Source organism: Chelonia mydas, chromosome 6 (genome assembly GCF_015237465.2).
Source record: "Chelonia mydas isolate rCheMyd1 chromosome 6, rCheMyd1.pri.v2, whole genome shotgun sequence".
Lineage (NCBI taxonomy): Eukaryota > Metazoa > Chordata > Testudines > Cheloniidae > Chelonia > Chelonia mydas.
Window position 1 is genome coordinate 113206207 of NC_051246.2, and position 26523 is coordinate 113232729.

General features: G+C 45.8%; 2 protein-coding genes and 1 long non-coding RNA gene across 10 annotated transcripts in view; 2 read left to right on the top strand and 1 right to left on the bottom strand.

Moving 5' to 3' along the window:
- Positions 1–1819: 1819 nt before the first annotated feature.
- On the bottom strand, positions 1820–13359 carry CKB (creatine kinase B). 4 transcript variants are annotated; one of them, XM_043549052.1, is made up of 8 exons: positions 13229–13359; positions 11376–11595; positions 10082–10236; positions 8640–8772; positions 7579–7750; positions 5583–5706; positions 4459–4648; positions 1820–2186 (listed from the first exon to the last, which is right to left on the bottom strand). In XM_043549052.1, the coding sequence occupies exons 2-8, from the start codon at positions 11566–11568 to the stop codon at positions 2008–2010; spliced, it is 1146 nt and encodes a 381-aa protein (XP_043404987.1). In that variant the 5' UTR covers positions 11569–11595; positions 13229–13359; the 3' UTR covers positions 1820–2007. The 4 variants fall into 4 exon arrangements, with proteins under 4 accessions (XP_043404987.1, XP_037756945.1, XP_037756946.1 ...); XM_037901017.2 differs by having other exon boundaries at positions 11376–11591; positions 13225–13355; XM_037901018.2 differs by lacking the exon at positions 11376–11595 and adding an exon at positions 10744–10931 and having other exon boundaries at positions 13225–13351.
- LOC122466268 lies at positions 3108–15728 on the top strand. 2 transcript variants are annotated; one of them, XR_006291659.1, is made up of 3 exons: positions 3108–3286; positions 15048–15148; positions 15591–15728. It is a non-coding gene; the product is annotated as an uncharacterized LOC122466268 (long non-coding RNA). The 2 variants fall into 2 exon arrangements; XR_006291658.1 differs by lacking the exon at positions 3108–3286 and adding an exon at positions 11978–12563.
- A 6379-nt stretch (positions 15729–22107) lies between these two features.
- The window catches only part of TRMT61A (tRNA methyltransferase 61A), a 37923-nt gene continuing 33507 nt past the window's right edge, over positions 22108–26523 (top strand). Inside the window, exons 1-2 of one of the 4 annotated variants that reach the window (XM_043549331.1) lie at positions 22108–22209; positions 25119–25483. In XM_043549331.1, coding sequence (XP_043405266.1) covers positions 25153–25483 — 331 coding nt within the window. In that variant the 5' untranslated portion in view covers positions 22108–22209; positions 25119–25152. Of the gene's footprint in view, positions 22210–22652; positions 23109–25118; positions 25484–26523 lie in introns of those variants that run through there. The other 3 variants (XM_037901020.2, XM_037901021.2, XM_043549332.1) reach the window with 3 other exon arrangements.

Below are 26523 nucleotides of genomic sequence, written 5' to 3' on the forward strand. Positions count from 1 at the left end.
AGGTTGATGCAGTGTCCATGTACACCAGGGATAGTTGATTATTTTCTGTCAAGGTCCAAATTTCTCGGCCAAGGTACAGTCAAGGTCCAGACTCCAGAGAAAATTAAAAAGATTTTATGGTCCATTCAAAAGCATCTGACAGTCCAGATTTTCCCCTAGTGTAGGCACAGTTTTGCCTGTTATTGGCTTTTAGGAACCATCCCACAATGCCCCCCCCTCCCCCCGACAATACAATTGATACAAGTGCTCCTAGTGAGGATGCGCATTGCTGACAAAGAGCCAAGTGTTCATACACACAAACAATTTAATAACTACAATGGCTGCATACTGACATAAGTTAGGTCAACAATTTTGTAGTGTAGAGATGGTCTAATGGGAAAGCCACTCAGCCTTCCTTCACTGAGATTTACATTTACACTGGCTAGCAGCTTAGCTTATTCCAATGTGAGACTGAAGTTCTGTTTATGACATTTAAGGATACAGCAAGGTAAAGATTAAATCAGCAACATGAGTGTTCTAAAAACCACACATACCACACTTTATGAAGCACAACTTTGCATGCCCAAACTATCAGCTTGCCTCCTCTATATAACTGTTGGTTTAGAAGAGAGTACAGCTATGAGCTCATACTCTGGGGGGTTGTATCTGAGCTCTGGCCCAGTACCAACCCTGCTACCACCATCTCTGGGATAATTGCTTTTATGAGTAATTATAAGCGCAGGTTAATTATAGTAATTCTATAGCAGGAGAGACTGAGTTGCTACCACATACAATGTTTTCACCCACAGCTTGAGAATGGCTATGGAATCAACAAGCTGCATCAAGATCCAGCTTGACTAGATCATTTGTTTTAGTCTGGTATATTGCTCTGTTTCAGGTCGAGGAAGCTGACTGAAGCCCAAGCTCTTTGTTAGCTCTCAGCTGAGAGAGATTTGTAAGAATAGGGAAAGACTCCATAGCAGGCAGCGTATTAACAAGCAACTGACACTCAAGTCAGCGTCTCCCAGCTTCCCCTACAGTTGGTGTACAAGTCTCTGATACATGTTGAAACTAGGAGAAAGTATTTAGTATGCATGCTTTTGGAAAAGTCATGTAGTTAAGGCAGGTTTTTGACTACTCCTTTAGCATTCCTTCAACATGTGATGGATTAACCCTTCAAACCAAGAACTGGGGTGGGGGGGTAATACTGGTGACTCAATTTGGAGCCCTTTATTACACCAGCTCTCCTACTATCTATTGTCTAGACTTAGAGAATGTTAATTCCTTAGTTTCAATTCCTACTGACCTAGACATCAGTAGAGCTATTAGAACAAGCTTTAGGCCATGAGAAGCAACACGTATTGGCTGCCCATCTGTGTGTGACTGCAAACAGCCCCTTTAACAGTAAGGTGGCCCTGGTATGACAAGCCACAAATCAGTTTACCATTGTCAAGATACTGAAAGAATTTACAGACAATACAGCAAGCGAGTTCAAGGGCTGACTGCACATGCTCAGGTCTTAGAGATGTGGCCGTTTTACAGGAGAGTATTTTAGCTGAAATATGAACATTTGTTCTTTATGCCACTTACCAGGATTAAAAAAAAAGTTACAGCAACAACTAACATCACAGGTGGTGGAAAGACTGTTCCTCTAGAACTGCAAGTGGGTGTATCAAGTTCAGAATTCACTTCGAGGGAAGCAGCCCAGCTAGGAAGATACTACAACACTGAGTCCTGCCACTCCAGAAAGCTGGAAGAAACAGCCAAATGTCACTCTGCCTTGTGCTGCCATGCTAGATTTTAGTATTCAGACAGATTTGGTTTAATTAAGACACATTTGTCAGGCCAAAACAATAGTTTATTTCAGTTTTTTCAGCAACATCTCAGCCATCAAAAAAATAAACTCTAACACAGATGGATGGAAGACTGTTCTACAGTGTTACTAGTGGGTTTTTGACCCCAGGGCTTTGATTGGAGTGATGTTTATTATTCATCCAATAAGTTAGGAAGCATGGAATTAAAGTGCTTTCATTTCTGAGCTGGTATGAGGTCATCAATGGACTGGCCTTTTTCAAGGCGTTTTTCCATTTCAATCAGTAGCTTCACACCATCAACCACCATCTGCACCAGCTCTACCTCAGAGAAGCCTAGCCGGTCAGCATTGGAGACATCAAACACTCCTCCAACAGCAGCAGTATCCACACCCCCTGAAGAAAGAGGAGATTCAGTTTAGATTTGTGAAGTCCTTCACATCTTGTGTAGTGCTGGAGAGACCATAGCAAAAGAGTTTCCCTTGCTGGCCTGGCAACTGGGACTACCGCATTCATACCTGGTTATGGACAGGAAGGTGGACGGGCATGGCTTGAACAGAGGGACACTTCCCGTTTGCTGCTGAGTTAGTAGTACAGTACAAGTTCTAGCACACAGGACTCTCCCCCTCCCAGCTTTACCACTACGAGTGACCCTTTGCAAGTAACTCAGCCTCTGTGCCTAGGATAATCTGCATCATTGGCAGAGCATTCTACTGGACAGAAGCCAGGTAGCTTGATGCTTTTAGAGTGTTTTGATATAAGTGATGAACTGTTCTTGTGGGACAAAAAAACCACTTTCCTTAGCCATGACTGTAGCTGTGGGCACTCACAGTGGGTAAGCTGCCTATTCCATAGGCACAAGGGGAGGATTTGGACAAGGACTGTAAATGGTGCTAACTAATAGCATGCTGCAGTGCAGTTCTGTAGACCTCTATCCCATTTGCCTCCACATAGTAGACTTTTTATTTTAATAAGTCATCCTGGAGTGCTGTCCCTCTACTGACTGCAGAGCCATCCCTTGGGTAGGGCAAACTGGGGCAACTGCCTTGGGCCCCTGTGCTTTGATAAAAATCAGGACTGTCCTGATATTTAGCCCTTTGTCCTGCATCCAGAGGTGAAAGTAAGCTGGTACAGTCTGGCATACTGTACAGTATGCTGTGCTGGACCGGACTGGCTTCCCTGGTGGTGATTTAAAGGGCTGGGTCTCTAGCCACTGAGGGGAGCCCTGGCCCTTTAAATCACCACTGGAGCCCCAGGGTAGTAGCAACAGGGCTGCCAGTGATTTAGAGGGCCCAGAGCTCTGCCATGAGTGGAGCCCTGTGCCCTTTAATTTGCCCCTGAGCTCCCAGCTGCCTCTGCACCTGGTAGCTCCAGGGTGATTTAAAGACCCTGGGGCTCCCAGTCACAGCTGGAGCCCCAGGGCCTTTAAATCAAGATTTAAAGGCCCCACCTCTTCTGGTTGAGACCATGCCCCTGCTCAGGACTCCGGTGTACCAGTAAGTCCTTTACGTTACTTTCACCCCTGCCTGCATCCCAACCGATGCATGATCAGGGCACCATTTGTCCTGATATTCAGGTGAGGAGGTGGGCAGGGAGGTGAGGCAGGAGGCTGGTGGGTGAGCGAGATGAGGAGGTGAACGGGGAGCAGCAGACAGGAAAGGAGGCAGGCAGAAAGGAGGAGAGTGGTGGTCAGGTGGATGTGGGGGGAAGGCATGCCAGATGGATAGGTGAGTGGGGAGGCAGGCAGGGGGTGGTGGTGGTGTTGTGAGGAAGAGGTGGTGGTGAGCAGTGGCTGGGTGGGGCAGATTGTGAGGAGACTAGTGGGGAGGCTGATTTGTCCTGGGCCCTGCACCCCCACTAGGGATGGCCCTGACTGTATGAACTGGGAATTAGTCTTCTAGACACTGCCTCTGAGTAATTCAGGCCCCAAACCTACTTGCCAATAGAGTGTTTAAAGGAAGTGATTAATGCAGTTCTGCAGAAAAGGACCTGGGGATTACAGTGAATGAGAAGCTGTGAGTCAGTGTGCCCTTGTTGCCAAGAAGGCAAACGGCATTTTGGGCTATATAAGTAGGAGCATTGCCAGCAGATCAAGGGACGTGATCATTCCCCTCTATTTGGCATTGGTGAGGCCTCATCTGGAGTACTGTGTCCAGTTTTGGGCCCCACACTACAAGAAGGATGTGGAAAAATTGGCAAGAGTCCAACAGAGGGCAACAAAAATTATTAGGGGGCTGGAGCACATGACTTATGAGAAGAAGCTGAGGGAACTGGGATTGTCTAATCTGCAGAAGAGAAGAATTGGGGGGAAAGGGGGATTAGATAGCTGCTTTCAACTACCTGAAAGAGGGTTCCAAAGAGGATGGATCTAGACTGTTCTCAGTGGTAGCAGATGACAGAACAAGGAGTAATGGTCTCAAGTTGCAGTGGGGGCAGTTTAGGTTGGATATTAGGAAAAAACTTTCACTATGAGGGTGGTGAAGCACTGGAATGGGTTACCTAGGGAGGTGGTAGAATCTCCTTCCTTTGAGGTTTTTAAGGTCAGGCTTGACAAAGCCCTGGCTGGGATGATTTAGTTGGGGATTGGTCCTGCTTTGAGCAGGGGGTTGGACTAGATGACCTCCTGAGGTCCCTTCCAACCTGGATATTCTATGATTCCATTTCTCACCAGTGCCTCGCTTCTGCAGCCTCAGCCTCTTGAGGACTTCTCCAAACTTCTCATGCTTGCCAAGGTTAGGTAGTTTGATGTGTACACCACCACGGAGACCTGTCCCAAGGTTGGATGGGCAGGTCAGGATGTAGCCAAGGTGTGGATTCCACATGAACTCATAGTTTTTGGTCTTAAAGAGAGTTTCAATCTAGAGAGAAAAGACTACTTTAGCGGAGGAACAGACTAGGCAGTCTCTCAAAGGTTTAAGAATTTGAGGTTTGAGGACTATTTACAGTCTCATTAATGTATCTAGCTCCATGATTCACCGTCCCTCCCCAGATAGCAGTATGACCTGAGTTGAACAGCTGCTATCAGTGGAACCTCCGAAGCTAAAGACCCCTGGATTTAGAAGTGAGGGCAACCAGCAGGGCATTTCCTCCCCCAAACAGATCTTTGAACTTACTTTGTTCCCCAGTGTCTGAATGAGTCTATATTTAGTGGCTTTCAGGGTAGCATCTAAGCCCATCTGTTGACATAGGCTTGTGGGAAGAGAGCGGATATTTAGTGATGTTGCCAAGCTTGATTTAGTGGAGTTTGTTCCTCTTTGCATGGGTGGACGTGGGGAGGAAGTGCTGGCTTTACTTCCCCCTCACACTAGTGTTTTAGCTAAGGTACCTAGGGCTCAAAGTAGGTGTTTGATGTAGTGGAGCACCACTACACATTTACTGAGTCTCAAGACATGTTCCATTATTTGTCTGTAGGCAGTGGGAGTTCATACATTTTAATTAAAACCCATGTAAGAGGAGGAAGCCAATCAGGACATTAGAGGACCTTCCTCTAGGCTTCATAACAATAACCTACTTTGTCAGAGTAGGTGTTTGAGCCTGTACACCCCTGGAATTTACTTGTGGAAAGATACACTAAGATGCTACCAGATGCCTAAGCTACATTGTCAGATGTTTACACAAGCACAATACAGGACTTGTACTTGCACTGAGACTCCACGCCACACAGTAGAAGTACATGGCAGTATATTTTTAGAGCCTGTTTTAAGTCAGCACTCCGAGCACTGCATCAAGTCCTGCACCATTTAAAGCAAGAGCAATTCTCTTTAGGCTTCTTGTTACAAAGGTTAACTTCACCTGTGTTAGCCCAGTACAGAAGCGGGTGAACACTTCCTTCATGTTGCCACCTTTCTGCATGGAAATAACTCTAAGGTGATCTTCCTCATTGATCCAGACAAGGAAGGTCTTGTTGTCATTGTGCCTGGAAGACAGAAGCCAAACAACCCCTTTCTCCATTTGCAGTAGAGTTTTACTCACTTGGATTGCCACCTGGAAATCTACAATGGGTTAGTCCAAGTAAGAGATGGACTGATTTAAAGAGCTCATGTTGTACTGAAGATATGCTTTGACTTTAGTGTCATTTACTCTTACATGACAGTTACATTAGATTTAGTTTTAACTCTGAATCTGCCCTTGTAGGTTAAAGGGTCAAATCAACTCCATATAGAGACCTTCCCAAAACAAAGGAAGATGCAATTCAGCTTTTTCTGCCCTTAACATCTGAAGAATGGTTATTTGACTCCTCCTCCACCCTGCTTAGACATGACCTAAATCTTAGACTATAGCCATCAAGATGTGCACATCCTGTGCACCCTTTCCTATGATCTTATTGCTCAACCTGATGCCATGTCAGGTCTTAAATTAATTTGCAAGTCCCCAGGGACAGAAAGATTCAGTCCCTTTGCTCCATAAAGTGTCACTGTCAGGCAGTGTAACGGGTGAAATACATTAGCAAATATTCCTGCTAGGGCAGCAGTCTGCACCTTCTATCTCACACCATCTATGGTACGCAAGGAAACATGAGGTGCAACCTAACTGTCTTGTCAAGGTCAGTTAAGTTACCTTACATGCAGCAAGGACTCAGCATATGAGTAGATTTAAGAAACAAAATTTTGGATACTAATTTTAAGCTGCAATTTCGAAGGAAGAATGCTGCAAGCCTGGTGACCCATTGGTCCATCTGCCCTTGCCTTTGGATTTTAGTTGCTGCTGCCAGATAAAAAAATTCATATTGCAGTACTGATAAGCTAGTCCTCGACAGCAATCAAGTTGGGTACTGAATTAGTTAGCTGTCAAGATGAAGGTTACATGGAGTGTTAAAAGCTTCCATTTAATCAGAGACTAAGGTTTTAGAGTCATGGCTCAGTCGACAAAGCTATCTAGTGTTATCTCTTGCAGGCAGGTGATGAGTGTTCTCTTGGAAAGGTGACCTACAAACGCATTCAAGATCCCACTGTTGCATAAGACTGGAGGAATTCTACTGAGTGTAGCAAGAAGCTTTTAGTGACTCTTGTTGACCTGGGAACATTTGCAGGAGTTCAATCTTCAGTGTAGAGGAGAACAAGATACTTAAAATGTTCTTGTGAAAGCTTTTCTTCCACTAGTTGGTTGGGTGTTAGAGGTCTGACAAGTTAACTCCTTCCCTTTACTTGTTCCTGGGTCAAGGCATACTGCTAGCTTTCTAGACAGAAAAGTGAAGGCCTGATGTTTCCAATGCAAAAAAGCCATGTAAGAGGACAAGTCTTCTCTTCACCATAAGCAGAAAGACTGACACTAGTCCCCTTTTAGGTTTGCTTTGTTTATATTGCTGCAGAAGGCATTGCTTTTCCTGCCTTGTGTTTTCAGTGAAGCCATTTTTACTGCAGTTATTTTTTTCAATTCCAAAAGGCTAGATTGCATTAATCATAGTGACAATGCCACTAGTTCACCATTAATGGATTTTAAGCTGCCTCCCTGCTCCCTTAAATGAATTATTTCTGCAGTGGAGCAATTCTTATGTCCCTAGTAAAGAGGCTGAGAGCAACAGCCATACCAATGGGGGTGAACTTAAAATTTGAGGGCTTTTTAAATTTTAGCTTTATGGGCTTGATCTTGTGGCCCACTGAAGCAGATATTAAAGCTCACATTTAAGTCAGACCAGATTCAAATACCCCTTTAAAAGCAAAGACAATATGCAAGTTTCTGCCAAGTGAACACTGTTTCGTTCAGCTAGATTATTCAGGACCACAGATTTCTGCCTGGTACCCACTGCAGACATTTTTAAAGGATTCTGGTTTCCATTGCATATACTCACCAAATGCCTCTGCCATCAGGCCAGTCTCGTGCCATTCCAGAAGCCAACAGGAGAGGAGAAACTGGTTTATCAAATAGGAAGTGATCATCGATCAGCTGCTGCTGCTCTGCATCAGTCATGTTTTTCAAAGCATAGTACTTTCCATTAAGGTCACCTTCCAGGCTAGCCAGGGCTGAAAGCAAGATTCATGTTTAGGACACAAACAGGATGCTAGGTGGTATTTTGATATGTTCCCAGCAATTGAGAGGCTAGAGACACAAGCCTGGTGGCATTTCTGAAATGGATCTGTTTTGTTTCCTTCCTCCCCTTACTGTCAGGGACCATGCAGTGCTTGGCTCATTCACCTTTGAAGGAACTATCAGGCTGCTGCACATTGTTGGGAGTTACTGTAGCCTTTATATCTTTAAAAGGGCATTTGTTTTCTTATGAGCTATGCAACTAGGGTTATTTAATAGGACCTATATTGCTAGCAGGAAGTGGTATTAGCTATGAATAAGCAAGGCCACTCCAGTCAGTTAGAGGTTAGAGTAATATTACTCTCTGTATTGAAGAGTCCTGAGCAGAGTGGTCTCAGTACGAGGACAGCATTGCCACTGTACAAGACAGTCTCCTAAAATACATCCCATTGAAACCTACAGCCCACTCCCACAGTGTCATCCTAGTGGAAAGCTAGATGGCAACAGCTGTAGTTAAGACCACAAGTGTTGCAATACATCACTGGATTTGAAAAGTTTAACACCTGCTCTAGTTGAATGCATGCTCACTTGTTATCCCACACAGCCAGGAAGGCCATCAAGGTCAGAAACTCATTACTTAATAAAATCCAATTGCCCTCTACTGGCTTCCAATTCACTTCCAGTTGAAAAATAAGCTCTAGTTGTTAGGTTAGACATCCAGCTACGTGTGGTAATTTGTCAGATTCCTAATTCTGCATTTGGTGCCCTAATATTTGAGATTTTTGAAGTTGAGGAGGTAGGCAAAAATATTCTACCTCCTCAATTGTTAGCCTCAGTTTGACACACATCGAAAGTCAGTCCATAATAACTGAACTTTCATTTTACCTTCAACAGAAAGCTTCTCGATAGCCCGTCTCTCTCCTCTGCTACAATGAGGGGGAAGACAGAATCCACGGATGCTCCTACCAGTTCTGACACGGGAACTTAGCACATAGTTGGGGTCCAAGTCATCACCACCCTATAAGAGATTGAGAAGTGCAACCATGCCATCAAGTTCTACCCTAAATTATGCACAGCCCCTGTTGGTTTCAGAGCATGATTTGACCCCAAAGCCTTCAATATTTGAGTAGGCTTTAGCATTAACTCAAACACAAGACATCATGTTACTACCACATATTAAGTGGATAAGCTAGTGTACTGCATGCATACAATCCTCTTGTCAGTGCTCTCAATACATTAGAGCTGCTTTCTTTTACTAATAGTTGGAAAAGATCAACTCATTAACAGAAGTTTAGATCTGTATTTGTCTCTACCCAAGTTTAGGGTTTTATTTCCCCTCCAGAAGTGGGCTGTAAATTAGGCAGCTCCTTGTTGTGTTTAGATGCTAGTCAACTCTTGTAGGTAGCAAACAGAGTTATGAACTCGGGTTGCTACAGTTAAGAGTCTTCCCATTTAACTTTAAAAATCTACTTTGGCTACAGATCGTTCACACATGTTGTTAGGGATTCCCAGTAGTTTAATATTTCTAGAACAATTGGAAAGATCCTGAACTCAAACTTTGGAATGGATACTACATAGTAGTGACTTCAACAGCTCAAGTGGTTTGTAAGAGCCACTTGTGTACCAGAACCCAGCCTAGAGTCATCCTTAAGGATCCTGCAGGGTGAGACAGGGCTGCCCCAGAAGTCAAGTACAAATGTGGATGTTGAAGCTCTCACAGCTGCGAAAGGTGTGACTGTTCCACTAGAGCAGAGTGGGCTAAGGGCTTGTCTACACTACCTGCCGGATTGGCAGGCAACAATCAATCCAGCAGGGAGGGGGGAATGGGGGGCGGGGAAGTGTCGATTATCACATCTGTACTAGATGTGATAATTGACCGCTGAGAGGTCTTCCATTGACTCCAGTACTCCACCAGGATGAGAGGCGCAGGCAGAGTCGACGGGAGAGCGTCAGCTGTCAACTTACTGCAGTAAGTAAATCTAAGTACGTCAACTTCAGCTACGTGATTCACATAGCTGAAATTGCATATCTTAGATCGACCCCACGCAGCAGTGTAGGCAAGCCCCAAGTCACAGCAGTATCTCAGGTCAGATAGGACAGCAGTAGTCATTCAAAAGTGGTTCCACCCAGCCTGTGCGGAAGAGTCCTTACTGAGAGACAGGCTCCAGAGAGCAATAGGATAGGAATACAACAGATTCTAACAGGTGGTCACGCAAGTCACAGGAACAGATTCTGACTGACAGGGACAAGCAACTACACTTAGAAAAGCCTGGGCAAAACTATACTTTTGTCAGATGTCTGACCACTGCTGATGAAAGACTCTATACCTGTAGGTGATCAGGATTCAAATCAGTCTTGTGCTGGTCACTTGGTTTGTAGCCTCCATGTCGGTCCTTGATAATTGGGTCAAGGAGATCCTTAAACACTTCATAAGATTCTTCATCACCAGCTACGCATCCTACTGTCATAATGAAGGGATGGCCTGGAGTGGTAACAGAATTGTAAGAACCAGATTTGGGTGACGTTTGACTGTATCCCGGAACAGCATTAACCAGATAAGTTTGTCCTTATAATGGTAGGTCTAGTCACTTAGGAATACATTCCTACACATACACACAAGACAAGAACCAGTTGAAGACAAATCTTAGACACTTTACATTTCATTAGCTGGATGAAATGTAAAGTTACTGAAAACCCATAACTGTTGCCAATAAGCTACATTTGGACAAGTGAATCTAGTTCAGCACAAGATTTTTGTCCATAGTCAATTTTACTAGCTATAGTTTAATCAGATATTTTATGCTCAGGCAGCTCAGATATTGCATCCATTATAATACGCTGGGCTTGGACTTCATGGACAACTTGATTTTTGGTTCAGACTGCTACTGATGGAGTTGCATTGCTCACAAGACTCAACTCCACAAACTTAGTCACCATATGCATCACTGATTTCAGCTGGTTCACATAGAATATTCTCAATGCATTTTACCAGGATTATCAACCCCAGTCTGAATGACATCATCCAGGGTGAAGCCACTGGGTGTAACTCTGTCTCTCAGTTTCTTGTACAAGTCCAGGGTTAGCACCTTGGCCATGTGGTTGTTGTGGGCGCTCAGGTCCGGGTACTCCTCATCAGGAGGCAGTCTCTGATTATTTAGTTGGGCCATTTTGATATTGCTAGAGTAAAAATAAATACTGGAATGTTAACACATTAATCTGCTCCCCCTTTTTTTAAAAGAAGTGCCACAGAACTTCACATAGCCAGTTTGGAATAGGAGAGATCAAAGCAGCCGGGTAAGCCCTCAGAATATCAAATTTTTAGTCATGGTGTTTGTAGCTAAGTTACACTTTTAGTCAGATTTTGTTTCAGATCAAAGCATTTAGCAGAGCAGTTACATAATTTGAGTGTTTGGTCTGTCAGAACACTGCATGCATTTATAGTGTTCTCTGCATTGCTCAATGGGAGAAGGCCACCTTTAAGTCTTAGTGGGCAGTGCTTTTGGGCCAGGACTCGCTGCTTGAGAGATTTTCACAGCTCAAGGAACCTTGGTGCTGTTATCGACACACTTCCTGTAATGAGGGAGAACAGATGTTTGTGGATCAAGAGGCTCGGTCCTTTACCTGGGTTGTCAACCCCAGTTTGGATGACATCATCCAGGGTAAATCCACTGGAAGTCTGTTTGTCCCTCAATTTCTTGTACAGGTCCAGGGTCAGCACCTTGGCCATGTGATTGTTGTGAACACTCAGGTCTGGGAACTCATCCGTAGCAGAGTACTTCATCTTCAGGAGGTTGTGGCTGTTTGAGAATGGCATGACTGACGCCTGACTGCGAGGTGCTAGGGGAGAAGAAAGGGGAAACCTCACCTTCAGAGCTTGGCACGCCCTTCCAGGCAGCCGCTGGAAGGACGCCATGGCCTGCACCAAGGTCACCTTGGCATGTACTCCACCTGCTTGCGGCCCAGTTAACTGCCTGGCCTCTAAGGCACCTTCCACGGCCTCCTAACAAGGGCACCCTGTGGGCAGGGCTACCCCCTTCTCCCCACAGGGAGGGTGCAGAGCCAGGGGTGGGGGACTTGCCCTAGTCTGGGGAAGAAGTGCCAGGTCTCCCGCACAGGGGCTGTATAGGCAGTGGCCAGCCCCCCTGCGGAGAGCTCTCTCCCCGGCCCTACCCGAGAGGGGCCCCTTCAGGGGAGGGGGAACCCGCGTTAGCCCCAGAGCCGCGTGGCCGAGCTGCCCCCAGACCTGCGCTGCCCCCACTCCCCGCAGCAGAGGTGCCGGGCTCGGCAGCGGCCACCCAGCGGCCGCTCCCCGAGCTCAAGGCAGCACCGGGCCACCTCCAGGCAGGGGGCGCAGCCGCGAGCTCGGGGCTGCAGCTTTTCCAGCCAGGAGAGCTGCGGCGCACCCGACCCGGCCGGGTTACCTCCCTCCGGCCCCGGGCGGGGGGCGCTCGGGAGGGTGATGCTGCACCTGCCATGCAACCTGCCTGCGCCGAGAGGCAGTGGGAAGCGCACAGCAGCCGTTCCCCAGGACCCAGCACCGGCGCGGAGGGTGCAGTGCAGTGCAATGCAAGCGCCCCCCCCGCCCCGGGCTAGAAGAGGGAACGCAATGCAGCCCCTCTCCCCAGGCTCAGCAGCCGGGGCCAGAAGGACGATGCAATCTCGCCCCACCTGCTGGGGGGAGAGAGGGGAACGCAGCACCCCGGCAACCACCGCGGGGAGCCGGGACCCAGCTGCAACCGCAATCCAATCCCGCAGGGAGCGTCCGGCTGCAGCAGATTGCCTGGGCCAGCCAGCGCCGGAGGGGAGAAGGTGAGGACCGGGGAAAAAAAATTCCTCCGGCTTCCCCAAGCCTGGGGGGCAAAGATCCCCAACACCCAGCGCAAGCGAGCCCGACCCTCTCCAAACCCTGCGGGAGCGCCGGCTGGGGAGAGCTCGCCCATCCCAAAAGCACTGTCTACCCACTTTGGGAAGCGGGAGAAACAATCCCCTACCCCAAGCCATTATGTAACAAACGCCTCCCTTCGGGTCACCCGAGTGGGGGTGAATCTATGTAAATACCCTGCTAAATAGCGGCTTAGCCTGGCTTTAAAGTTAGAGCCGATCCAGTTTAACAAACCCTCCAGTGCCTGCATCGGGTTAGGCTTTATTTGGTTTTTCCTTGGTTACATTCTGGGCGTCCATATTATAATCTGTTTCCATCTCTCCTTTCATCTGTAAGACCCCCCACCCCACCGCCTCCCCTCCTTTTTCCAGGGTCCGGAGACGCATTCCGGACCCTTTGGTAGCTAGCACTAACAAACAATACATTCAGCCGCAATACAATATTGACCCATTGGATTACAATTTCGGGGGGTTTTTTTTGGGAGAGGGGGTTGCCTCGAAATAGTTGTATTAAATCAAACTGTCTAAAACAGGCCAAATAGATCATCCTCCAATTTTAGTATTGCCAGTCAGCTCCCCCAGCACTTACCGGGCACCACAGAAAAGGAAACCGCCCTTGTTCTTGCACCCCCAAAGCTGTCACAGGGAGACCTATATGAAGTGGAGTCTCACCCCCACAGCCTCACCAGTTTTATATACAGCAGGAGCTGGCCTCCCATTGGCTGGTATTTATATTCCATTCATTCCACTGGAAGATTGTAAAAGGGAGGGGCGAGGTCCCTTAGTCTATTATAACCTATTGTTGCTTCCATTTTGCCAGGCCTCTTAGTCGCAGGGAGATGCTGGCTGTCTCCAGTTTCTCTGTGTTAGCCTGAGCCTACAACTTTCCTTCCAGGCGATCTGAAAATGTGAGGTTTTTTGGCTCAATGGCATCTAGTTGCTCTGGTAAAATGCAAATACTGTATTAATGCACACCCACTTTCCATTATTACAGTGTTTCCCAGCACTGTTAGACCCACACAGCTTTTTTGCCATTCAGACTTGCTGCCTTTAGTAAATATTTAACAATGACTATAATAATCTGATGTAATAAAAGTACGGTCTTTGTGGTGTTAGGACCAGCCTGACCTAAGAGTCATGTGAGTGATTAACTGCCTCTGAGTTCACTGGTTAGAAACTATGATAAGAATAATGGCTGACGATCTAGTACCTATTCTCAGCCTCCTTGAAATATTAAAATAGTGCGTTTGTCTCACAGTTTAATTTGAAGGAAAGCATACTTGATTAATAAAGTACACCAAGCCTCTTATTTTATTGTGTGCAAAAAAAGAGGGGGGTAGGTCGGGGGGAAGCTGCATTGGAGAGTTGAAAACAGAAATTAAAAGACTAAATCCTGCTCACTTTACTCATGAAAGTAGTGCTGTTAACTTTAATGGGATTACTCGGGTGAGTACAACAAGCAGGATTTGGCCTAAAGTTCGATGCTACTGAGGCTAAGGAAAAAGCAAAGTTAATGACTTTACTTTCAACCTGATACCGTTACACTTTATATTTCTTTCTGAAACATAGTTATTACAGTAGGCCTTACATTTGTCTGAATGGAACAGGGGATTATACATTTATATAGGCTCAAATAAGAGGGCTGTTATTTTAATGTAAGTTATGACTGTCATGGGATATAAACCCAAGTGCCTCTCCCAATTCCTACTCCTACCATCATTATCCACATTCAGGTAAAGGAAGAGTCAAAGTATTGTAAATAAAAAGTATTTGGGATAAGGAATGAACGTAGAACATGACTATAAAATAAAAACTCAGACCACTACAAACAAAATTGCATTATGTTTGGCACGGACAATATCTGAATTAATCAGGGTCTATCTGATATTCAGAGGTGCTGAGCACACAGAACTCCTGCTGAAGTCATTGGGGGCTGCCAGTCTTCGGGCAGGCCCTTTGTCTCCGGGAACAAAGAAAAATCCTCTCAATATCCTTTCTATCTTTCAAACCATATTAAATCTCCTCCAAACTTTCTAAAGCCCCCATCTGTATGTACCAGTCAGGTGTGTTCACAGTTTGCACAGACTTCTAGTGCACAAGTCTGATCTCAATTATACTAGCATCAATCGGCAGTGATGACAGTAAGTTACACTATGGTAAAATGAATGTAAGTGCAAAATCAGAGCCATAGTCCTTGAAATAATACATTTGGCTATGGATGCTCTTAGTAACAAATTCTTCTGTAATTTTGTCAAAGTTATTATGTCCCAATGTCATGTACAATTCAGATTCTGGATCATTTGGTGCAAAGTGCCAAGAACATGTTTGGTGCTATATTAATAATAATAAATATAAAGAATAATACACCAGTAATTTAATATTGTATTTCTGTGGTCTCTGATTTCTTCCCAGAATTGTTATGCACTCTTCTCCTCTGGTAACAGCTCCAGCTGTGATAATTCTCATTAATTCCAGCCTTATGCATCCCACTGGGCATCCATTATGTTACAAAGGTCAGTTTTAGGTTATTCACGGATAAGGTCACATGATCTTCATTGGATCATTGCTAACCCTATTTTTCATTTTCAGCAAGAATTTTATAACTCTTTCATTCAATCTGCTGTTGCTTGGCTTCACTCCCTGTTTCCACACCAACAATGGAAAAACATCAACATATACAGGTCCCATTGGTGGGCTCTGTATATGTTAATGTTTTTCCATCAAATGAACACTTAGGCAAGAAACCATCCTTTATTATACCCATTTTTAGATAAGCAAATTGTAGCATAGAGAGGTTAACTTGCCCAATGTCATGCAGCTTCTCAGTGCAGAGCCAGAAGCCCTGATTCCAAGGCCCCTGCTCTAATCACTAGACACACTCTTTCCCTTCTAATATTCCAGAAGCAGGAATATCACTATTATTATTATTATTTATTTTATTTTATATTCCATCAGAGCCCTTGATCTGCCAAGCATCATTAACACACACAGGGAGAGAGACAATCCCTGCCCTACAAAGCTTTCATCTGAAGAAGACAAGCAACATGCAAAAGGTGGGGGAGAAGGAGTCAAACAAACTATGTACAATTCACATGTGTAATAAATACATATGAACTGTACCCAACAGTCCCTCATTCTGTCCTTCATTATTTGGCAAATTTCTTGTAGTCAATATGACAGAAGTGGTCCCGTCTGACTTAGCTATCTTTGGCTCACCTAGAATTTTGAGATTTGCTGAGAGTTTTGCCTACATTGGATCCATAGTCTTTCCGTTACGTCAACCCCCCCGCCCCCCCCAGACTTCCCCAGTGGCTTAATTGTAAGTGTTGTTCAGTAGACTAAAGTTAATGTGTCAACAGACAGTGACTGACCATTATATCTAGTTCATCTGCTGAAAAACAATATTTTCTTCAGGTAAGCCCGTATTTGCTTATCCAGCTGCAATAATGGCAGCATTATATTGCCTTATATAATGGAGTAATTAACATCCTGATGCTTGCTGATTTATACAGTAGGTTGCAGTGATGCAGCCCAAGATGGAGATGTGGAGTAATGATCCCAGAGATTTCCATGTTGAGCTTTAGATGGTCGAGAATTTAAGGGAAGTCAGACACAGGCCACACAGTGAACTTCCCAAGTGGCTTAATTATAAATGTTGTCTGTATATGAGTGCAAAAGGAGATGCATGTTACACATCTTCTGAAATAACCCAGGTAAACCTAAGATGAGTCTGGAGAATTACAGGGTAAACATTTCCTTGAGCATTCAGAAGAACATCCAGAACAGAGGAGACAGCAATAGATGGTGAACTACCATCCCCAACAGTTTGGTGTCCAATTCCTGAGCTGGCAAGCTGGGTTATAAATTGCCATAAAACAGTACTTTGAAAACAAGCCAGAATGTATGTGGATTAATATACTGGAAGGATTTGGCTGTTGCTGCATTTGTTTAACTTAACTTCTCTTCCCACACAAATGGAGGATAAATTTATCTTAACCATTAAATATACCTGCCTGACTATCACATTTGGCACGTTTATTGGCAATTTGTTTCAAATGTTTTGTCATCTTCGGCCCATTCATGCGAAGGGCTGAGCACCTCCTGTGAGTTGCTGAGTATTAACAGCTCTCATTGAAGTTAAAGGTAGCTGGGGGCTGGCAATTCCCTTGCTGGATCAATTCTTCGAACAACCACCTTTTCCCAGAATGCCATTACTCCAAAATAGTTACGCAATGTGGTAGGTGCAGACATACAGCCATATGGTTGTAAAGCAGAAAGGCTGCAGGATATCTGGGGTAACACAATCTAAGAAACTGCATTTGTTATGTCCTGGTCAGAGGAGGGTGTAACAAACTGGTTAAAAAACAGTTGTATTTGAACAGGCATAGTTGGCTCAAGAGGTAAACCAGACTGCTCCTGCTCCTGCTGCCGGCGACGGTAAAGCTTCCATTGATTTAAAAGGGAAAAGGATGGAGGTTCATCAATTCTTTCCCATAGACAGAGCTTCCATCCGAGTTTGCACTGATCATGATTTCATTAGGTTTCAGGTCCACCCGCAGTCCTTGATCCTTTTACTTAATGTCCAATTCTCTGCTCATTGCTTCAAAATGTTATTGCATTAGATACCTAAAAGATTTTTTGCCTTAACTATTGTGTATTATAAATTATTAGTTAATGAAGAAAAATGTATAGGATTATCTGCCTTGTCAGCATAGACAAGAATCTACAAATCCAAGCCCAGGTCTACACTATGGGTGAGGTCGAATTTAGCCGCATTAGGTCGATTTAAAAATGAATGCATCTACACAACCAACCCCATTCCATTGACCTAAAGGGCTCTTAAAATCAACTTCTGTACTCCTCCCCGGCGAGGGGAGTAGCACTAAAATCGCCCTTGTTGGGTCGAATTTGGGGTAGTGCAGACACAATTCGATGGTATTGGCCTCCGGAAGCTATCCCAGAGTGCTCCAATGTGACCGCTCTGGACAGCACTTTGAACTCCGATGCACTAGCCAGGTACACAGAAAAAGCCCCGGGAAATTTTGAATTTCATTTCCTGTTTGGTCAGCCTGGTGAGCTCAGCAGCACAGGTGACCATGCAGTCCCCCCCAGAATCGCAAACGAGCTCCAGCATGGAGCAAAAGGGAGACACTGGATCTGATTGCTGTATGGGGAAAAGAATCTGTGCAGGCCGAAATCAGATTAAAAAGAAGAAATGCTAATATATATGCCAAAATCGCACAGGGCATGGTGGAGAGAGGCTACAACAGGGACACACAGGAGTGCCGCGTGAAAGTCAAGGAGTTCAGGCAAACCTACCAAAAGACAAAGGAGGCAAACGGTTGCTCCGGGTCACAGCCCCATACATGCCACTTCTATGATCAGCTGCATGACATTCTAGGCAGGGACCCTACTTCTACCGCACCACTGTCCGTGAACACCTGCAAAAGGCTTACCATGGCTGCCTGAAAACCGAATTCTGTTGCCCAGCCATTTGTGATGTGTCACCATACCGGGAGGTGCTCAATATAAAAGGCAAAATGTGACCTTGTACATAAAGCACATGTGCTGTCTGCTGTGAATTGCTTGATTCACGGTGGAAGAGCCTCCCTTTTGTTCTCAGAAATGTATCATCTTAAATTTTACTCTCCCTTTTTATCTCCCCCCAGGTGTAAATGTTTCTATACTCCCCCTATCATCTCCGTCCCTGAGGTTATCACAGATTAGACGGCAAAAAAAAGGCACTCACGAAAACATGTTTTCTGAACTCATGCAGTCCTCCCGCACTGATAGGGCACAGCTTAAGGCATGGAGGCATTCAGTGGCAGAGGCCAGGAAACATTAAGTGAGCATGAAGAGCAGAGGCAGGAGGTGATGCTGAAGCTAATGCGGGAGCAAACGGACATGATGAAGTGTCTGTTGGAGCTGCAGGAAAGCCAACAAGAGCACAGACCCCCCACTGCATCCATTGTATAACCGCCTGCCCTCCTCCCCAAGTTCCATATCCTCCTCACCCAGATGCCCAAGAACGCAGGGAGGGGGGAAGGCTCTGGGCACTCAGCCACTCCACTCCAGAGGATGGCCCAAGCAACAGAAGGCTGTCATTCAAACAGTTTTGATTTGTAGTGTGGCTGCAATAAGGAATGTGGCCTTGTCCTTCCCTCCTCCCGCACCCCACCCCACCCAGGCTACCTTGTCAGTTATCTCACTTTTTTTTTAATTAATAAAGAAAGAATGCATGGTTTCAAAACAATAGTTACTTTATTTCCTTTGCCAGCTGTGATCGAAGTGGGGAGGGTGGTTGGCTAACAGGGAATTAAAATCAACAAAGGGGGAGGATTTGCAGCAAGAAGAAACACACACAGCTGTCACACCGTAGCCTGGCCGGTCATGAAACTGGTTTTCAAAGCCTCCCTGATGCGCAGCACACCAAGCTATGCTCTTCTAATCGCCCTGGTGTCTGGCAGCTCAAAATCGGCCACCAGGCGATTTGCCACAACTTCCCACCCCGCCATAAACGTCTCCCCCTTACTCTCACAGATATTATGGAGCACACAGCAAGCAGCAATATCAATGGGAATGTTGGTTGTGCTGAGGTCTAATCTAGTCAGCAAACAGCGCCAGCGGCTTTTAAACATCCAAAGGCACATTCTACCACCATTCTGCACTTGCTCAGCCTGCAGTTGAACTGCTCCTTACTACTGTCCAGGCTACCTGTGTACGACTTCATGAACCATGGGAGCAAGGGGTAGGCTGGGTCCCCAAGGATAACTATTGGCATTTCAACATCCCCAATGGTAATTTTCTGGTCTGGGAAGTAAGTCCCTTCTTGCAACTGCTCAAACAGCCAGGAGTTCCTAAAGATGTGAGTGTCATGCACCTTTCCTGGCCATCCCACGCTGATGTCAGTGAAACATCCCTTGTGATCCAGCAGTGCTTCCGGCACCATTGAGAAGTACCCCTTGCGGTTTATATACTGGTTGGCAAGGTGGTCCGGTGCCAAGATAGGGATATGTGTTCCGTCTATCTCCCCATCACAGTTAGGGAACCCCATTGCAGCAAAGCCATCCAGTATGACCTGCACATTTCCCAGAGTCGCTACCCTTGATAGCACAACGGCAGTGATTGCATTTGCTACTTGGATCACAGCAGTCCCCACAGTAGACTTGCCCACTCCAAATTGATTCCGAACTGACCGGTAACCGTCAGGCGTTGCAAGCTTCCACAGGGCTATAGCCGCTCGCTTCTCAACTGTCAGGGCAGCTCTCATCTTGGTATTCCTGCGCTTCAGGGTGGGGGAAATCAAGTCACAAAGTTCAAGGAAAGTGGTCTTACACATGCAAAAGTTTTGCAGCCACTGTGAATCATCCCATACCTGCAACACTACGTGGTCCCACCAGTCTGTGCTTGTTTGCTGGGCCCAGAATCGACGTTCCACTGTATCAACCAGCCCCACTGCCGCCATGATGTCCCAATTGCCACAGCCCATGGTTTCAGGAACATCTGTGTCCATGTCCTCATCAGAATCTTCCTCGTGCTAGCTCTCTTAGCCCGGTTCTGCACATACTCCAGGATAATGCGTGAGGTGGTTACAATGCTCACAACAGCAGCGGTGAGCTGAGTGGGCTCCATACTTGCTGTGGTATGGCGTCTGCATGGGTAACCCAGGGAAAAAGACGCAAAACGATTGTCTGCCATTGCTTTCACGGAGGGAGGGGCGACTGACGACGTACCCTAAACCACCCTTAACAATGTTTTTGCCCCATCAGGCATTAGAAGCTTAACCCAGAATTCCAATGGGCAGTAGAGACTGCGGGAACTGTGGGATAGCTACCCACAGTGCATCGCTCTGTAAGTCGATGCTAGCCACGGTATTGAGGACACACTCCACCAACCTAATGTGCTTAGTGGAAACATACACAATCGACTGTATAAAATTGATTTCTAAAAATCGACATGTATAAAATCGACCTAATTTCGTAGTGTAGACATACCCCAAGATGGCTCAAGTGCTTTCTATATATGTGTACCCTTCCTATTCAAGGTCTCTGGGGCTCCTTTGCAAACAGAAAATGAAGTATTCTTCTACTCTTTCCTCTCTACAGAGAAATTTCCCATTGCCACAGGCCCATGTATAGGTCTACACCAGTGATCTTCAAACTTTTTCCATCAGCCCCTCCCTTTATCCATAATGAAACCTGTCCATGCCCCCAGAAGAAGCACAGTCAGGAGGCATGGCTGGGAGCAGGGCCAGAGCCGTGGGCCGGGTCCAGAATGTGGCTGGGGTCAGGAGCCAGGGCTGGGAGTGGGGCCATGGCTGGGGCCTGTGTGCTGTGATTGGGGCCGGGAGACAAGGCTGTGGCCAGAGCTGCAGCTGAAGGCAGGGCGGGAGCGGAACAGGGACGGAGTGAGGCTAGGTGGCACTCCCTCCCTGCCCCAATGGGGACCGGCCTGGGTCCGCTGTGCCCTCCCCAAATATTCCTCCATGCTCCCCTGTGGGGCGTGCCCCACAGTTTGGAGACCACTAGTCTACACACTACTTAAACCTTTAACATGCAATTTAGGTGATGGTGAGAGTTTATCACTCTTGGTCTTTAGAACACTGATTCTATTTCTCCTGAATTAATGTCTTTTTTCCCTATAGCCTATGTAATGGCTAGTTGTCGTCAGCTCTTTCCCAGAATTAGATCCTTTGTATAATAGCAATGTATTCTAGAGAACTTATTTCTGAATTCTGCCTATTTTCCTGAATAGTTAGCATGAAATCTTGATCCCATTGAAGTCAATAGCAAAACTCGAATGACTTCAGTGGGCTGAGGATTTCATCCATAAAGTTTAAGATTGTGCCGGTGCTGTACTAAGTGCATCCTTACTCTTAAAAAACACCACCAAGACAAAAATCGTATATTTTTTTAAAAGTCTTTAAGTTATTATTACCAGCTCAGATTATTGGTAATAACAACAATCTTTATAATGGGCTCCATAGAAAAGCATTTTACAAAGGAGGTAAGTATCATTATTAATACTGAAAGAATAAGTCACTGAGGCTCTGTGTGGGTGCAGGAAGCTGCCTGCACAGAGCTCAGTGTGGGATCAGGGTCCTGTTGCATTTCATGGGCCAACCAGAATGAAAACAAACTAGGCAAATTCACTTTCATGCACTAGCAAAATGTTGCAAAAACCTGTTGATTTTTTTTTTATTTCAGGAAAAAATGATATTACTAATAAGTTTAGTAAAATCTGTTCTTTTAATACAGCCACATTTTGGACCCAGACTACTTCAGTGTTCTTTCATTCAGTGTCCTCTAAAGTCTCATTGAAACACAATGCAAAGTCCTTCATCAGCACAGGGAGATACTATTAAATACGCCCTTTCAAGGAATCCAGAATGAGCCCGTTCCCTCTTCCTCCAGTTGAGCAAGAGTGGGCAGATTAGATCTGAACACACAGCCAACTCGGAGGAGTTCATCCCTGTGGCTCTTGGTTTAGGGGGCCGGGTGCATAAGGGAGAGACCCCTGCAATGACAGCTCAGGCTCTGATGTGAGTGAGACTCCCAGGACCAGGGCTTAATTGGTAATGAAAGAGGAACCAGGGCTCAAGCAATTTTCTTTTACTTTCAGAACTTACATGGCAAACCCAGCAGTGCGGGGTGGGGGGGCTATGAACTGCTAAGCCTAGAAGTGCCGGGGCTCAGCCCGCCCACAATTTAAGCCCTGCTGAGGACTGATCCTCCCCGAGACAAGCCCACCGCAGAAACCCTCCTGCTGATAGGAGAGCTTTAAAAATGCGCCTTACAGGGAATCCAGAATGGGGGAGTCTCCCCCGTCCCGGCCAGGAGCTGAGGCGGGGGGGCACTCGGGCTGCTCCCTGCGGCGGGGCTCTCCCCGGGTCCCCACGTGCCGGGAGCGGGGTCCGGAACTGCAGCGTGGCCGGGGAGGTGGCAGGGGGCCGGGCTCCCCGCTCTGACTCTGCTCCCGGCGGGGATGCTGGGCCGGCAGGTGCCAGCTCGCTCCGGCGCAGAGGGCTCATGGGGAGGGAGGGAAGCGGAGCGTCAGCAGCCTGCGACCAGGGCGGAAGGAGGAAGCGGGGCTTTGAGCACCACGTGTGTGAGCCGAGCCGGGGCCGGTGGCTCCTTTAATGTCCCCGCCCGGAGGGGGAAGCCCAGGCAGGTAAAGGCACCGGGTGGGGCGGCTGCGGCTGGGGGAGGTGGGTGTTGTGTTACCCACACGCACCCACTGGCCTAGGCTGGGAGACTCTGGCACCTGGAGAGGGGCGGACACCCTGCGGCAGGGAAGGAGCCTGGGCCATGGGGGGAAGGAAGGGGCTGGGAGACTGTGAGGCCAGCTCTGGATCATCTGTCCCCCTGCTCACCCCACCCACGTGTCTCCCCCCTTGAGTGGCCAATGTTAGCTTGACCCCAGCTGTCTTGAAGCATGTCACTGGGGTGTCGTCGCGAGCTGGACCCTTCACAGGTTAATGCTGCTGCTTTCTAATCCCTACAGCATCTTCCTGCCTCCCCTTTATTTGAGCGTCTAATTCTAGGGCTAATAAATAGAGAATCAAGTTAACTAACTCTAAAGTGGCCTTAAAGCAGCCATTAGGTTTTCAAAACTGCACTTAGCTAATTTGCCTCTAGATTCTAGCAGCTGAGTTATTGTATTTATAAAAAGTAAATAGATAAAGCAGTTCTTCCTCTAGGGCTCTGTTCAGGAGTCAAAGATTTCCTTTGCTTACAGGCCAAGGAGGATGATTATAATAAACGCTATAGCTGATAGCCAAATACTGGATCTCGTGGCCCGCATATTTTATAGGAGTGTTTGTAAAAGAATGCTGTGTTTTAAACCCAGATGAGGGACTATGCAAGGCACCATAAATGTTGTGCTTTACTTCTCTTTGTTGCTCCTGGTTCATGCACTAGATTTCTGTCTTTATAAGGGGGAGTCTCTGTTTTATATTGCACAATTTAACCCTTCAGTAATGTGTAAACAACTACTTCTCCCCAGTCTGCAGCTGGAGATGCAAAGTCTGTTTGGGAAAGAACTTCTTGAAGGCTGGAACTATTTTTGGTTTACAGGAATATAAAATATTTTTTCCGTTTCATAGCTCAGGTTATTCTATTTATAAAGTCTAGCTTTATAAAGTCTAGCTAGTGACTCTATAAATAAAATGGTAGAAAAACTGCAGCTACGGTATATGCACAGCAACTTGAGAGTTAACTACTTCTATCGTTGCAGGTAGAAACCAAAACCCAACAGTAAATAACCCGATATCTTGGGTAAAAAGTATATCCAAGTTACCACATCAGCTAAAATCCACAATTAATTGATATTTGATAGCTGAAAGTTAACAGCCCCACAAAGCTTTACTCTTCTGCTCTGGCTTTTAAGTTCATGGAAGACTGTTTAAAGATACATATTTGTAAATGGTTAATTGTTTAAAGGGATCACATTAAGGCTCTTGGATGACCTGACATGAAACCTTCATGCCAGGGGAATCCCTCACTCCATTTAGCCTCTTTTTTTAAAATCGAACATGGGCCATCCTTTGGTTATGTTGAAGCTTTCATGAACCAGAATTTGAAACCAATTGAGTAGAAATTTTCCCATTAACTTCTATCCATGGTGTCAAAAGCTAAGCTTGCCCAGTTCTAGGGGTGGCTCTTGCTCTAGATAGAATGTTTGTTGTCTTAAGTCATAAATCACCAAAGAGAGAGAACAAAAGTCACTGCCTAGCAGGCATGCTTGAGAACTTGTGCACTGGGGTTTAATAGACAGCTACAGTTCATATTTCCTTGTAGCTCGCTCTGTAACAATGTGGAACAAGCTGAAGAAAGAATTTGTTTGCTTAAACTTGTTTAAAATTATAAATGCAGTTCAGTATACAATGGGACAAATGTTGGTCACGTTGAAGTCAATGAGAGCTTTTTGTGGGACAAGGATTTGGTCCAGTGTCTTTTGTTACATTTCTAAATGTTTCCAGAACTACGTTAAGTTTAGTAGCCATTTTGTGTATAGTTTCTTCAAGCTTTAGATATAGAACATGACTCATAGAATATCAGGGTGGGAAGGGACCTCAGGAGGTCATCTAGTCCAACCCCCTGCTCAAAGCAGGACCAAGCCCCAATTTTTGCCCCAGATCCCTAAATGGCCCCCTCAAGGATTGAACTCACAACTCTGGGTTTAGCAGGCCGATGCTCAAACCACTGAGCTATGGGATAGCTTATTATGGGATAGCTCAGTGGTTTGAGCACCGGCCTGCTAAACCCAGGATTGTGAGTTCAATCCTTGAGGGGGCCATTTAGGGATCTGGGGCAAAAACTGGGGCTTGGTCCTGCTTTGAGCAGGGGGTTGGACTAGATGACCTCCTGAGGTGCCTTCCCACCCTGATATTCTATGACATATTCTTGCTTTTATCATTCATAATTCCATATAAGACTCCATCATGGTCTAAAGGTATAAAACTCTCTGTTTCTTTTCCTTTAGGTGAAAATATCCAGCCGACTAGAAGATTATCACAATGAGTTTTGTTGACTACGCAGATACGATAAAAGATGGAGACACAGCTATTGTGTTCTTGGGCCATGAATCGATGTTTCCTGTGAAAGTCCAACATGGCAGTAAAACTCAGACTAAGTATGGGGTCATTAGACATTCCAGTGATCTCATAGGCAAAAGGTACGGCTCAAAGGTGACCTGCAGTAAAGGAGGCTGGGTGTTTATTCTTCATCCAACCCCAGAGTTGTGGACTATGAATCTTCCCCACAGAACACAAATTCTTTATTCAACTGACATCTCTTTAATCACCATGATGCTGGAATTGAAGCCAGGATCCATAGTGTGTGAATCAGGTAATAGTTTTTAATAAGGGATTTTAGTGTATTAACTCAGGGGTTCTCAACCTTTTTCTTTCTGAGGCCCCCCTAACATGCTATAAAAACTCCACAGCCCACCTGTGCCACGACAGCTGTTTTTCTGCATACAAAAGGCAGGGCCGGCATTAGGGGGTAGCAAGCAGGGCAATTGCCCAGAGCCCCACATGACAGGGTGCCCCGCAAAGCTAAGCTGCTCAGGCTTCACCCTCAGGCCCGGATGGCGGGGCTTGGGGCGGCTGGACTTTGGCTTTTTGCCCTGAGCCCCAGTGAATCTAATGCCGGCCCAGTCTGGTGGACCCTCTGAAACCTGCTCGTGGCCCCCCAGGGGGCCTTGGACCCCTTAGTTAACCCAGCAGTTCTCAACAACACTTTAACTAGCAACAGACTTTGTTTTAAACTTTATATAGATATAGAATTGTTCTGTTGCTGCTAGAGCCTTCCTGGCCTACAGCTTGAATAATTCTACTTCATTTATGAATGTTAGTAAATGCTCTGTTTTTCTGTACTGAAAAGACACTTATGTGACACTTATATGGCGGGGACCATGTGCAGAAGCGTGTGTAACAAGATTAGTGAGTTAAAATAAATAATTTTACACTTTTTTTCCCTTTGGGGGGTGAATTAGTGTTTTTTGGAGGGGGTTCCTCTTAAAATTATGAGTTGGTCTTTGGGAATGTGCCAGTTTCAGATGAAATAGTTCAGTTTGTTTAAATAGTATTAGGTGTGGGGGGAGTTGTCTACAGAACAGCTTATCTGACAAACCTCAGATATAAATCCTACATTCTTCTAAAATAACTTGAGCATTGGTAGAACTTACACAGGTTGAAAAAGGAAACAAAATGGTATGGGTTAAACGGGTAATACGTGGGATAAAATGGGAGCGTTCACCAGGCTACATAATCCACATATTTGGCCTTTCTTACACTATGTATGTGCTATATGCAGTACTGAAAGAGCACACAAAGGTCAGCTGCAATGGAATGTACAATGGGTGGTTTGATACCAATGGTGATCTG

Excerpts from the sequence above, each read along its gene's own strand:
- CKB (XM_043549052.1), bottom strand. The coding sequence starts at position 11,568 with ATGCCATTCTCAAACAGCCACAACCTCCTGAAGATGAAGTACTCTGCT. Across the intron at positions 10,237-11,375 it reads AACTGGGGTTGACAACCCAG|GCCATCCCTTCATTATGACA; the intron begins GTAAAGGACCGA and ends TTACCACTCCAG. Across the intron at positions 7,751-8,639 it reads CGAGAAGCTTTCTGTTGAAG|CCCTGGCTAGCCTGGAAGGT; the intron begins GTAAAATGAAAG and ends TCTTGCTTTCAG.